This window comes from Strigops habroptila, chromosome 3 (assembly GCF_004027225.2).
Source record: "Strigops habroptila isolate Jane chromosome 3, bStrHab1.2.pri, whole genome shotgun sequence".
Lineage (NCBI taxonomy): Eukaryota > Metazoa > Chordata > Aves > Psittaciformes > Psittacidae > Strigops > Strigops habroptila.
The window spans coordinates 28,528,898-28,543,558 of NC_044279.2; the positions used below are offsets into that span (position 1 = coordinate 28,528,898).

Below are 14,661 nucleotides of genomic sequence, written 5' to 3' on the forward strand. Positions count from 1 at the left end.
GCAGAGACCTCAGCTGAAGGCCTTGTTGTATTCTACAGAATCAGTTTCATAAGCCAAACAAGTTCTTACATAATACGTTATTGCAGTGAAAAAAAAGAATTTAGAAGGTACAACTGATTGACATGTATGCAGTTTCTGGAATAGGTTGTGCTATAATCTGAAACTAAAAAAAAACCCAAAGCAAAAAGCCCTTATCAGAGCAAGCAGCAGTTTTCAGGGTGCGGGGTGGGGTTGTTTTGGGGTGTGAGGTTTCTTTCCTTCGCTGATAACTTGACTTACACTTCTAAGAATGTTTAACAAGCGCTTTTATTGAGAGATCTTCTAGTTCAGAAGCTGAAGCTAGCTGGGATTTAGTGTCTTTATTACATTACAACCCCTCATCCCTAAGACAGACAGTTCTCAGTTACTGGCAGATTTCAGTGCTCTAGAGCCAGAAACCAAGGGTAGGAAGTAGTTTTTAACATGTCGAAAGCAGGGCAGCTGGAATGGCTCTGGTAAGATAAGGGAGAAGGTGGTGTGCACTTGTGCAGTACCAGAACTAGAAAACATTTCACCCTGAGAAAAGTGATGACAAGTCTACACTAGGCTGTTGTGCAGACCCTATGTAGATCATACACCTTCAAAACACAGCAAGGCAGTTTCACGTAGCATCTACTAAAGCAAGGAGACTAACCCAACTGCATTGCTGAATGGGCAAATAAACCCATCTGTTTCAACCTTTGGCTGTTGCTAATGTTCCAGCTTTTCATTCGTGTAGTAATCACTATTACACAGAAAGCAAGCAACAAGAAACAATTTTATTCCAAAAATTAAACTTCCAATTTCAGAACACAAGAATCTTGGGTTTATTTTACATTGAGGCAAGCATTTGTCATTTAGTACTTCATTGTAAGTGAAGGTAATGGACTTCATAGGATAGTCATACTATGCAGAAAATTCTTTGTCCACCTGTCAGCCAGAGGAGTTTAAAAAGTTACTAAAGTAACTTCACACGAGCAAGTTCATCTTTTCATATTAGCACATTCTTACCAAAACACTTGGCCAATGAACTAATTTAGTTTGCCTTGATATAAAGTAAGGAATCCCATCTGATACACGGCATTTGACTATAGTTATCCACCCCACTGAACAGTTCAGTAACAACATATTCAGACTTTGGAGCAAGTTGCATCTAATGCAAGTGTTACAATGTACCCCTGCACCCCACCTTACACCCATCTATGTACAGCGTATATGCAAGTACACAACATGCATTGTATTTACAGTCTTTATACAACATCCCTGTGCACAAGTGCAAACTCACTACAGAAAGTTAAAAAAAAAAAAAAAAAAAAAAAAAATCATTTAAAGGTTAAAAATACATTTCAATTATGAAAATTGAAAGCTGTGGAAAAGGAGATCTAGAAAAACTCCCCCACATCTGCTCTTTTATCACGACATTTACTTCTAGCCTTTGTCCGGGCCTTGAATGCAGCAGAGTTGTACAAGTGCTACAAAATAAAAAGAAAACATTAATCACAGATGTCAAAAAGCTTATGTACTTCAGAGGTTTTCTTCATGTTAAGAAACAGCTTGAAATAAATTTTTATTAATCTCTGAACAAATTGGTAGGCCTTCTGAAATTCATAGTATAATATCTTTGTGCACCAAAGACGGATTCATTTTAATATATACACATTTAAAACAAGCTTGGTTTGCATAAGAAAGGCTAAGCTAGGAGCAATCCTGGAAGCCAGTCAGTCCTGAACACCACACAGGCACAATGTAGATTGAGTTTGCCCCCAGATTAAACTTGGAAGCACCATTTCACAAATGGTTTGTACAGGGATGAGTACACTCACAACCAACAGAAAAAAGCCATTACCATCCTCTCGGTGTCCCCTTCACACTGCAGAGTTTGGGATCTGTCTTCATTAAGACTCCGTTTCTATGGTTTCCTCTAAGTCCCTGCCCAAAAACCTATGGCTTTCCTTAGAGCCCTAGCTCCACACACACAGAGCATGAATCTGGTACCAGGCAGCAACCACGTCAACCTCCAGACCCTCTTGGCAGAAAAAGCAGTAGCAGACACATGCTCAGTGGAAGAGCTAAAATAAGAGCTCAAAGACACCTAGCAAGCAAGGTTTGGTTTCATTCAGGCCAGTATAGGACACTGTTAGTTCTAAAGTGACAGGTTAAATATGACAGCTTCTCAAGTGTGTGTTTGGAATACTGTTTAATTCAAGAGAAATGTATTAGTGTATGAACATTAAAGTGCAAGAACCTACCCTTTCAAAACGGGATATCTTCATTGTTTTAAGAGTTGCAGCATCTAGCATTACTGGTGGACCAAGCTCAAACACATTCCGAAGAAAGTCATTTGACTAAACAAGAAACACATCAAACAATCAGTTTCTCCTCTGATTATCAAGTCTGCAAAGATTACTGTGAAATATCAAGTATTCCAGTAAGAAATAGCAGCAATTTGACACAAATCTTAATATCTTTTGCAATTAAGCCAGGGAATGCTGCTTCCTTTCATCAGAAAAAGGCTAAGAACTACAACTGCCCTCTTGAGATAGGTGTCCCTCCCATGGATTTTTTTGTCCTTGAAAATTAAGACACTGTTCTGTGACACCCTCTACACAAGATTAGGCAGTGGGACACAGATCTGTATGGTTTCACAACACCAATTTTAAAGTATCTGGCTATAAAAGTAGTATTTTAAAAATCTGAAGCTGCCACATGCCTCAGCTCCCTCAGTCCCTCAAGTCCACTTTGAAAAATCAACTGGCACCGGACTGAAGATTTTAACCCCATGATTATCACAGCAATCTGGGAGTGTATACCCCGAGCTACAGTTCCTGTTTCTGGTACCTGAACAGATGACTAGTGAACAAACTCTGTTCCTAGAACAGAGGTAAGAACTTATTCTTTCCTTTCTGGAATGCTGTCATCATTGGGCTGCAAGTTGTGTTCATTATTTTTGACTAAAATTTTGCATTCCTTTTTACAGGGCTGACCAGGAAGGGTGGAGGAATGCAGCTTTGTAACAGCCAGCCAACTACACCACTCTGCTGAAAGAGAGCTTACAGATTCAGGAAAAACCCTGAAGCTAAGAAGGTATTCAGCTTGAATCACTTACTTCTTGGAGAAGCCTTCTAATTGCTAACCCAGCACACCCAGGCTACAACTCAGAAGCAGCTCAGTAGTTCATTTTCTAAGTGCTGTCTTTTAACACTTCTAATGCAAAGCTCATCATTTCACGAAGTTCTACTCATGATTTCATAATTCAGACTGAATTACTACAAAGAAGCCAGACAGGGAACAACAGTCTGAGCATGTATCAAACAGCAGCTCACCTGCAAATGATACTGCATCCCCGACCCCAGAACTTCCTTGAAGGTATCATAAGTTTGTTTTTTAACCCAGCAGTCAATATACACGCGCTCAGGTCCAAACTTAACCATCTCTGTAGGAAAGTCACGCTCCTAACCAAAATTAAAGGAAACAACATATATAATTTTAATAACCTTCCAAATAATACATGTATATAAACATTGTGTTTGTTCATAAACTGATGAGTTTAACCTAAAGTTAAATCCCACGTAAGACTTGAAGCTGACATTCTTCAAGTCAGAAAGCATTTTCAAGAAAGAACACTTGACTTTCATCTTGAAAATGACTTTACGAATTGGACTCCAGAAAAGCCAGTTCTGAGTTCAGCAGTGACCTTAAAGTCAGTGTGTAAACCTCATTTAGTCCCCACCTTTCAAATGCTGTGAGCTACATTCGTGACAATGGAATGTAACAAGTGCTAATAAATGACTCGAGCTCTTCTACAGGCAGAATCGCAAAAGTGACTCCAAATCACTTCAAAGCCTTCTCCTTAGCTTCTGAGCTGTTTAACTGTTCTGAATGTCAACTAATATTTAGTTGGTCTTACCCATACAACTATGCAAAAAGTAATTATCTGATAAGTAAAAAAAAAAAAAAAAAAAAATCCAGTGGAGAGGTGTAAAACAACAAATAACCCACTGAAGTGACAGAAATCTGACATTTGAGTGAAGCCTCCAAGACATGTCACAACCAGAAGTTTTGAGAGTCCTGCTTTGTGAATTGTTCTCTTAATTTGGATACGGAAAACCAGAATACAGCGCAACAACTAGGACAGTGACAATGCCCCCCCCCCCCCCCCCCCCCACTTCTTTACCCCCTGACAGAGGTGCCAGTTGGAAATGTATTTTACTACCAAGTTGTTTTTTGTTTATTATGTAGAGCAGTTCAGTAGCAGGTTTCAGAATGACCCTTTTCACAGAATTCAGGACACTAATTTGGATGCCCTACAAAGTTTTCTACGAAAAACAAACCTGCTCATGGTATAAAATAAGAATTTAGTATTTACAGTGCAATGTTTAACTTTCTTTAAAGAAATATGGAAATCAAGCTTGAAGTAAAATAAATAAAAACTTACATTCCATGTTCCTAAAAAAGTAGTTATATTTCATGTAAGTGATCAGAATTTGAAATCTCGTTTAAAATAATTTGTTCCTGTTGCTCTTACTGAAACAGCAATTCTATTTAATAATAACAGCATTTTCATTAAATTGTACACTCCACAGTTAAAGATCCAGACACATAAAGACAGACAAAAGAATCACCTCGACAGCTCGTAGAACATCTCTGAAAACAGATCGCTGCTTTCGTTTATCTACTTTGGCTCGGTGCTTGTTTCCATCAGTAGCCAGAGCTCTTAGCTTCTCTGTCAGAAGTTCCATATCTTCATAAAAGAAATCCTAGTAAAAAAAAAAAAAAAAAAAACCAAACAAAACAACAAACATAACAAAACACTTTTTTAGTTTCTGGCCTCAACATCTTTCCCTGCAAATAGGAAAATGGATCTCTCCAACTTCTGGGCACATGGACCTCTACAACCTGTTACTTTATTATTTAAAGAGACAGAGACACTATCAAACTCTATCCTGGTAGCCAGAGCCACATGAAACAGTACAGCTCCTTCAGTGTTGTGTATGTACATGTCAATCTGTTCCACTCCATAACTCCAAGGGACTCAAACTGCCTAACTGACCTGTTGAACCTGGCTGCCACTCCTGTCAACAAGCTGCAGGCACTTTCAGGTCATCAGCACAGAATTCATGCTGCTGGAGATGGATCCTGAGACACCATTATACTGACAGTACAGAATGTTCAGTCCTAAGTCTTGTATGGGGGGAGGGAAGGAGGAATTAGAAAGCAGTTTTCAAAAAAAAAAAAAAAACCACTTAAAAAAACCCCACTCTAAGTAAACTTCAATGTGTAATTGTTTAGCAGGAAATATTTTCTCCCCTCCACTTACTAACTCAGCAGTAGTTTACCCAGGTTAGTAAGGATGTATGTAAACTTCTGTAAAACCAAGTTTCTGTGATATTTTTTTTTAAATCTGAAGGTCTTGTCATGTCAACTGACCAGGCTGAGTTTACTGCATGCTTTTTGAAAGAAACTGGTCAAAGGCAAGACACAGTAAGCATTTTTAATCTGTGCTGATTGTTAGGGATCCAAAGAGAACACTTTGCAATGATTACAATGATTTTTTTTTTCCCATTTTCCTCAATGGAACCGAAGAAATTCTTAGTGAATAGTCTCATTCATTAACGCATTTTAAGGTTTTAGTTACTTGCAGTCAATGTGACCAAATAAAGGATCAAATTCCATCTCTATTATTTTCGTTATCTTTCAAAGTTGGCTTCCATAGCCAAGAGACTCAAATCCCTACTGTCTGCAATTATATGCAAGTCTCAGCATATTGTTTCAGATTATGCAGCATTAAGTGTGTCACGTATCCTGACTCAACTGGAGTTATCGTTTCACTTTGGACAGTGTTCTGGCAAAGCCCAGCTGGTTCAAGCTTAGAAGCCATTCAGGCAGCTCTCCCAGACTGTGCCATGGGAGTAAGTGGTGGCTGTTTCCTTCACTGCTGTCAAGAAAGCAGTTCAGAAATCAGGAAGACAGAACGTAAAGGCACGTTTAGCCAAGCGACCCCATTCAAAATCTTCCCCCTTAAATTGACTGAGTAGTTGTCAACTGACTAAAATTGTCACAAATGCTACAAAACCATCATGCAATACTAGTTCTTCTTTTCAAGGTACCTGAATAAGGATACTGAAAACACAACACTGAAAGTCAATGTGATTTCTACTGAAGAACAGATTTTTAGCTGCGAGGTTACAAATCACTGCAACTTGTCTAATGAGGGTCCCTACTACAGTAAACAGGTTTGGGGTTTTTGTTGGCCTTTTTTTTTTTTTAAAGCTGGTATTGGATTTAGATTTTAAAGCTTACATGCTACATTTCTAATTGCTCTTCAGTACTGTTTCATGTGTTTTGTTATACTGGTCCTGTTTTGCCATGTGGAAATAGGTGTAAAAATGCTAGCTAAATAGCTGTGAATCATTGTTATACCCACTCAGATTGGAACAGACTCACTACAAAGAACATTAACCAGCAAATTGTCTGCCACTTGTTGAGATCCAGCACAGGTTAAATAATTTGTCTTATCATCCCACTGCAAGAAAACGGAGCTGCTGACATCTACTTACAGCATCTGTTTCGCGTGCCAGTTCAAACAGAAGGGCTAGTGTTTCTCCAGCAGCTATTCTCATGTTGAGATCATCACAAGACAGCAGACTTGGAAGTTTATGCAAGTGCCTAAGGAGAAAGTCACATTTCATTAAGACGTAAATTTTGCTGACCCTGCTTCCCAGCATGTAAAAACAGTCATTGCAAATTTTGTTTTCCAGGCTAGACACTCACATTTCAATTTTCTTCTTCACTTCATTCATTGGACAAATGGTCAACAACAGTGTCCAAGCTAAGAGAGCACTGATGTGAAGCACAGTGTTATGTGTACTCGATACACCATTAGTGTCTCTATCTCTCTGATAGGCCTTTGTGAAGATGTTTTCCAGGCATTCCATAGTGGAGTACAGTTCCTGAACAGGGGAAAAAACGTAACAGCAATGGTTTAAGATTCACACATTTTCGTATTGTCAATGTATTAAAAAGAAAACCAAAAAAGCATTAATCCTTACCGTAATGTCATCAGTGACAATGAAACAGCAAATCCCTAAGCAGGTTGCACACTAGACACATAAGAAAAAAGCGTCAGTATTTGACATTAACGTTAGTGTTGAGAAAACTTTGACCTTTGAAATTTAACATCTGGAGTAACAGAAATTTGAAATTAAAACCTCAGCAGAGTACAAGTCTTCGACACTGTTTAATTCAGCTACTTTGTAGTAGCTTGTCATGGCTTAAACCCAGCTGCCAGGGCATAGCTCTTAGTTGCTGTCTACTCTCAGGATGATTTTACAACACATGCTACTCACAAGCCTTCACTTTTCATGCTGTTTTATTTAATATAACTTACAAAAAGTGACATGTAGCACTCCTTTCACCCAATTATTTTAGATCCCACTAGGATCAAGCTAGCAGAAATTATGCTGATAATCAGTAATGAACACAATATTTATTCACATCTGTGGGAAAATATTTTCCCTTTTCTGCTCTCTATTATAATTAAATGGCATGAAAACACTGGACTTCAAGAGCCTTTCCGGGAACTTTCTAACTATTGCTGTGAGGTTCCACACATCTCTTCCCTATCCCCCATATTCTACTGTCTCCTCCTACAAAGAGTAAGAAAAAAGTGTTTGAAAGTGATGTTTGCACTAACCACACAGGACTCAAAACTACACTTGAAACAGGAGCAGCTTCAGTAGCTTTTGTTTGCTTGCAAAAATAACTGCTATTGAACCAATACTTCCTCCTCTTCCAGCTGATAGTATCTATTGTAACACAGCTTGAGTACAACAGAAGTAACCAGCTGTGTAATTGTAAAGGCAAATTGGAGAGTATTAGTTAAAACTCTAAAGTTTAAAAAAATATTAGCAAGAGCTTTAGACTGTCCTCAGTCAGTATTTCAAGTATACCACTGATGCACAGGAGGGACGACTAGGCAAAATACTTTGGTAGGACAAATGTATCAAGTTAGTTCTAGATCTGCTCTATGTAATTTTATCATATGTAAATATATTTGCATAAGTAACATTCCTCTGCAGTTAAAGATGTTAAAATCAATACAAGAAGGATGGATCAGTCCGTGGGAAAACCTTCTTTTTTTTCTATAGGTCTTCACCATCAGCCCTCAGACAAAGACTATGTTAAGACACTTGACAAAGTACTAGATCTAACAGCTCTTTAAGGAAATTCCTAGGTTGAAAAAGAGGATGATGTTTTTCAACCTTTATGTGGAACTTTTTAAGCCAGTGAATACTGCTATGGATCATTCAGAGCAAATGTCAACATTCAGAGTTTATACTAGTGTAATAGCCTTTAGTTCTGGATTACACAACAGCGAGCTGGTCAAAAACTGCCCCCTGTCCCTGACTGGTAAATAAACATTTCATACTTACAGCCTGCCTGGCTTGGATACTGGCTGTCCCATCACAGACAATCTTCTTCAGAACTGGACCAAGGGTCTTAAAAATCTCTTCACTTTCAATTCCTGACCCCATCTGCACACACAGAAGACATGCCAGTCCAGCAGCTGCACACTGTTCATCGCTCTTACCTAGAGATTAACATACAATGATGAGTGATCACCTTGTGCATTGCTTCCATCCTTTAACCCTTTAAAGATAATAGTCTGAAAACTTGCAAAAGGAAATGCAGAAGCCAACGGACAGAAGATAATTTAAGTTAATTTTCTAGGTGCTGTAAAATGTGACATCTAAATGACAAAAGAAAAAGGAATGTTACATAACTAAATTATTAAACACTCTAAAGTACTCGAGAAGCCTCGTAGTCTTAATTCCTTTTAAACAATGAGCTATTTCATAGGGATTATTGCCTTCTAATAGCACGCATGTTAATTACCTTTCTTAATGCAGCGTTCAATGCTATCAGTTAGTGTCATTCTCCTTTCCATGATAAATTCATATAGTATTTTAGAAGAAAAAGCATTTTTCAGACTTTCAAGAGCTGCTTGTCTTGTCTTTGCACTGTTAGAAGAGAGAAGGAAGACATCCTGAAATCAGCATACATCAGTTAAAGTTCAGCCTTTGTTTTTCATGGTAGTTTCTCCTGTTGGATACAGTCAAATACAGTAACCCACAGAAGCATCATCAAGTATTAGATGCTATGAACTGCCCCCTTCCTCAAGGACAGAGAAACTTAGGTTGGAGATAGAGTTCACAATAGTACACCAGGCTAGAAATAAAGTCCCTCTACTTCAAGCTATTAAGAAAGGGAAGTCTGACTCTCGCTTATCAAAAAACTCTGTGGAGGGAAAAAGGTCTTTTCAGACAGAACAAAAGCAAGTCCTCCCCAGCACGAAGTAATTGTCATTTCACTAAGCATATATAGAAGTTTGATTCATATTTCTGTTATGATATCAGAGGAAACCAGTAAGCAATATATGAATGTGTTTCTTCAAAGCATACTATACCTCTTGTCCAATGTAAGATCAATAAATCCCTTCAATTTGTATTCTAAGTCTTCTTGAGTGGCTTCTTCATCAATTTCAGGCCCTAATCCAGAGAAAATAATTTAGCTCTACATATTTTATAAGCATACACAGTAGTATCCAACAGTTAATGTTTTTAACACTAATAAAAAAAGCAGCTTAGCATAGACAATCGCTACAGAATGGTGTTATACCTACAACAAACTACCCCTTAAAATAATTTTATAATAATCGATCTATCAATACATCTGTGGTGTTTTTATACTTGCTTCTTAGATGTGCCAGGAATGAACAGGGAAGCTAATCAGCTCTTACATAAATTTGCTACAACTGACACACATCAGCCAACCCTGTCAGCAACACATTTTCATGCAGTGCACTACTCCTACCCCTGGAATACAGCGGGGTGTTCACTGTTGAGGCAGTGAGTAAGTACTGTAAGCAGCCTGCCCTATAGGGCATCGCTTCAGATGCCTCCGCAAGAGCAGCTCAGTTAAGAGTAGCAAGTATTCACAGGAAATGCCTTATGCCCCTGTAGGATGCTTTCAGGTCCCCTCCTCCCCAAAAATGACATTAGAGCAGCGCAGGTTGCAGAGATGGTAGGAGATGAAGCGTAAATCTAGTTCAAAACAGGCAAATCTTTCCATCTCAAATTCTTCTGCAGTCCTTACACCTCAACTATGTGTTATGAAGATCAATGTCTTATAATTCACCTGAAAATTCTTATTGTCTCCAAAAGTCAGTCTTGTATCATTTTAATAGAAAAAAGCCTAATAGTTCAGGAGAGACTTATGAAACCTGGAGTATATTCTTGCCAAACATAACCAACAGCCACTAAATTAACCATCACGCCATTATTGTGCTACTGCTACGTACAGTCTAGTACATAAACTGCTAAGTCAATTCAGATTTTGTTTTTAAACAGAAAAATAGATATAAAAGAAAAATATACCATCCTCAGTGAAGCTAGCAGGATCACTGAAGCCACTGCAGTGGCTCATAGTTTCAATTGAAGCATCTTCATCACTAAAAGGCTGCACATTTCTGGGCTGACCGCCTTAAAGAAAGATAAATAGAATAGTTTGGTCATTTTTTCACATGGAAAAGGCATATCTGAACACCAAAAGTAGAATTCAACCCTCCCAACAGACTCACTCTTCCTGACTCAGACACAGAAAGTACATATCCTTCCTCTGATGGTTCCTTTACTCCCACCTGATCTGAAGATTTAGTTGGCTCCATTCTGGAAGATCATTTTCAATGTACTGGTAGAATTCCTAACTCTAGATTTAGGATCCTTCTACAATCAACTTCAAGTTAATGCAATTTCCTGTGACTGTGCTTTAACAACAGCTCTATATTAATTTAACTGTTAGGAAAAACAACGTTAAAAAATTGCCATATAATCTATTTTTCAATTTTGAGAGACTTCAAGCCAGGATAAGTTATACATTACCCAGTTCACTGCAGGATTTACGTGATTATGTGTAGTATGTGCAGCATCAGCAATGTCCAACCCTATGTCCAGCTGAATACCAAATACAAGCCAGAACACCAAATGCTTCAACACGGGAAAAAAGTTTTCCCCTCTCAGGACCAAGAAGGCCTCGGTTCAGTAAATTCAGTCTTTTTAAAAAAAGCGGTACTATTTTTACCAGTGCTCATCTCTACAGCTTTTCGTACCCGTATCTTCTTGTTAAAGCATTAAGAGTTTGACCTGCGAATGCTGTAATTTCAACCGCTGTCCTTGTCTAGCCCTTAACTTGCATCTACTAAGGTTGATTAGCAAAATAATAGTTTCACTGCTGTTTCTCCAGGAGCTCCAAATGTCATTTACAAACCCTGCAATTCTGCTCTTCCACCTACTTTTTGTGGTTCAACTGATTCTAAATTGTTTAAGGCAGCAGTGCACAGTGCTTGCCAGTTTCAGGCAGATTTCCTGACTACCAAAACCCCCCAAAAAAACATTTTTACCTAAGCAAAATCAACCTCAAGTTGATCACTGTCCAAGTTAAGTTCACACTCTAGAGGTTTTGCAGCTCTTAGCCATAAGCCATCTACTTGTATCACTGATCATAACCTTTGATGTTTCCTGTAGTTACAAAGTAAAACATTAGCCAATGCATGGATGAAGAAACCTGTAATCTCAGAGCCCTGGCATGGCCACCTTCTTGATTCTAGTGATGTCAAGCAGGGAAGTTCAATGGGACAAGTGGCAAGAATGACAGCCAGCCCTTCACAAACTGAAACAAAAGCAGCTGCAGAAAGACCCAGTGAATTGCTCACTCCCTGAACATTTGATCCTAGAGACACATTCCGCTCACAGCTATGGTAGCCTGAAGTAGCCTGAAGTGAAACTTCTCACCACCCCACAAAACCTTTGTTCTGCCCTGGCATCAACACCTTGGCCGCATGCATTCCAGACCGTATGAACATTGTTTATGTTATAATATCCTCTTGTAGCCCAAGATGATGTGTTGTTTTGTTTGGGTTTTTCTAAGGACCTTGCAACCTTTCAGAGCACAACGCGCTGACATGCAGCCACACCAGGGACACCGGAATGACAGCAGCAGCCGTCCCCCCGCCCCGGAAGGGCCCACGCCGCCGGCAGTGCAGCACGGCTGACACCGAAGGATGTGCGTGCCGAGGACGCGCTCCAGCCCCCCGTGGGCCCGGTCTCCTCCTCCGCAGCCTGGCTCCCCGTGCTGCCCTAGGGTCGGCCGGCCAGGCGGCACCCGCGACCGCGGCGGTCGGGAGGCACCCTCGGGCCGGGCGCCGGCCGCTGTCCTCAGGGCGCCGCTGGCCGCGCCAGGCACCGCCGCCGCCCGCCGCCGCCTCCCCGGGGCCGCCCGCGCCGCCGGGCGCATGCGCGCATGCGGCGTGAGGTGGCGGTTTCGCGGCCGGCTCCTGTCAGCCCGGCGGCGCCGCCCGGTCCGTGCCCGGCTCCAGCTCCGGCTCCGGCCCGGCCAGGGGGGCGCTTCGCGGCCGCGCCCGCCCGTCCTGCCGCTTCCCCACTGGTCCTGCAGAGAACCGGGGCGCAGCCGGCCAGGGCGGCCCACCCGGCCGCGGCCCCTCACGCCGGCGAAGGCCGCCTCCCTCCCCCCGACGGCGGCCACGGGAAGCGCCGGGTGAACTCCCTGCCCGGCGAGGCCGCCCGCCTCGATCCTCCGCCTACCCCGAGCCCCCGCCCGGCCTCACTCACCGGCCCCGCGCTGGTGGTTGCTCCCCCGCTTCTTAGGCTTAGGCATGGTCGCAGCGACGCTCGGCTCGGCTCCCGCGGCCCCTCTCCGGGTCTCGGTCTCTCTGCTCCCCCCCGCCCGGGAATCAGCGACAATCAGCCGATGGAAGAGCAGGATCGCTTTTTACTCCAACGCCTCTGCGAGGTTGACTTCCCGGTCCGGGGCAGCGGAGGTGATTGGCGAAAGCAGGCGGAGGACGAACCGGCGGCGAAGGCAGAAATCCCCGTGGAGGCCCGTGAGCGGAGTCGATGCATCTTTCTCCTCTCAGACACCTGGGGCTAAAGGCGCGGAGGGGGCGCCGGCGCCGTCTTTATAGTCCGCCGGGCTGCGGGGGCGGGGCCACGCGACGCGCCGTCGCCGCCACCAATGGCCGCGCGTTGCGACACGCGCGGGTGACTCATTGCGTGAGCCCGTGACGCCGCCGCGCTGCTGCCCAGTGGCGGGGCGGGGACGTCATCGGCGCTTCGCGCGCCGCGCCGCAGTGCACGGTGGGAGGGCGGGCTTGGCTGGCAGCGGTGGACCGGGCGGCGGGGAGGCGGCGGCGGGGAGTCCGGCGGTGCAGAGGTGGGAGCGGGGCGGGCCTCACAGAGGATCGCGTTGTGCCCCGCCGGTCCGTGCGTGCCGGTCTGTTGTGCCGGGCCCCGCGCCTTGTCCGTCCGTGGCAGCGGGCACTGTTGGCTCGGCTTGTCTGGGGGAGCACTGTCGGCGTATGGGGCTCCCTCGGCGCTGGTCGCGGTGTAGGGTTCGTGGGAAGTGCCATCAAGGATCCGCTGTGCGTCCCTCGCTTGAGAACACACGCGGGACTGAGCTGAGCTGTGCACAGCAGGTTTTCTTCCACGCACAAAACCGGGTTTTGTTGTCATGTTTATATTAGTTGTATCTTCCAATTTAGAGACTAGTACTTCAAGGCTAACTAGTTTCATTTTTAGTGCAAAATTTTTTTTTTTTACTGTTTTCTGATTCTCAAATAAAGAAAAAATAGGATAGCATCCCTGTCCACCAAAAAGAGATTTGTTTATACCATTTCTGAAGTGTGAATGTTTATAAGTTGTCACCAATAGGCCACAAGTACTGTGGTGTTGGGCAGAGGGAAAACAACTTTGCGGAACATGCTGAAAAGTTATATAAGACAGAATAGCAATTACACCAAATTTTGCGTACAAAATACATTTACACTGACTTGCAGGAAGGTGAACTTTCATAACAATTCTGTATAAATGTTACATGAAAAATGAAGGAAATAGGGTTTAATGACCCATTCGTGAGTGCTGAATAAGGAAACACTAGTAGTGTCTATCTCTGGAAAGCGGTAGCTGTTGATTGTGATACGTGTGGGCACTGGTGGCGCCCAATGCTTTGCATTACTGTAGAGCGAGAGCCTCCTGATGAACAGTTCCCTGGGCATGGCAGGGTTAAGTTGCTGAAAAGGTCTAGCCAGTTCTTCTAGCATCCTGGTGAAGAGCAGGAAAGAGACAGAAGTCGGTACCTCCTGCATGTGTACATGGCAACACATGAGCGTCTCAAAGCCACTGGGTTTTCTCCTTCATGATGAAATGTTACAGCACAGGGCAGCCTTCTAGGTAAGCAGGTGGAGGACTTGCAGTTAAATACAGAAGGCATAACTGTACCCTTGGGTACACACAATATTAAAACCAGGGAACCGTGCTGGCTAGGCTACCACACCTAACTGCAGCCAAGCAAACTCAGTGGGAGTATTTGCAATGCAAGACACCAATACCATTTTAGTGAGACCAGCCATGTCCTAACCATTTCCTGTGTGCTGGCCCTCTTAATATATAGATGAATGGCAGAGGTGCAAGCTGACTGGGCTAGGCTGGACTGAAGTCATTGCCTTCATGCTGATAGCCTCGCAGCAGTGCTGTCTGAGGCTGCTGGTGAGGATTAGGTTTAATGCTGAGC

General features: G+C 42.7%; 1 protein-coding gene across 3 annotated transcripts; it reads right to left on the reverse strand.

Moving 5' to 3' along the window:
• Nucleotides 1-766: 766 nt before the first annotated feature.
• Nucleotides 767-13,079, reverse strand: IFRD1 (interferon related developmental regulator 1). 3 transcript variants are annotated; one of them, XM_030478655.2, is made up of 12 exons: nt 12,705-13,079; nt 10,455-10,559; nt 9,485-9,566; nt 8,914-9,038; nt 8,451-8,608; nt 7,068-7,118; nt 6,790-6,968; nt 6,576-6,684; nt 4,641-4,775; nt 3,342-3,470; nt 2,268-2,363; nt 767-1,490 (listed from the first exon to the last, which is right to left on the reverse strand). In XM_030478655.2, exons 1-12 carry the CDS (start codon nt 12,748-12,750, stop codon nt 1,401-1,403), a joined length of 1,305 nt encoding a protein of 434 aa, XP_030334515.1. In that variant the 5' UTR covers nt 12,751-13,079; the 3' UTR covers nt 767-1,400. The 3 variants fall into 3 exon arrangements, with proteins under 3 accessions (XP_030334515.1, XP_030334516.1, XP_030334517.1); XM_030478656.1 differs by lacking the exon at nt 7,068-7,118 and having other exon boundaries at nt 12,705-13,031; XM_030478657.1 differs by lacking the exon at nt 3,342-3,470 and having other exon boundaries at nt 12,705-13,031.
• Nucleotides 13,080-14,661: the final 1,582 nt, after the last annotated feature.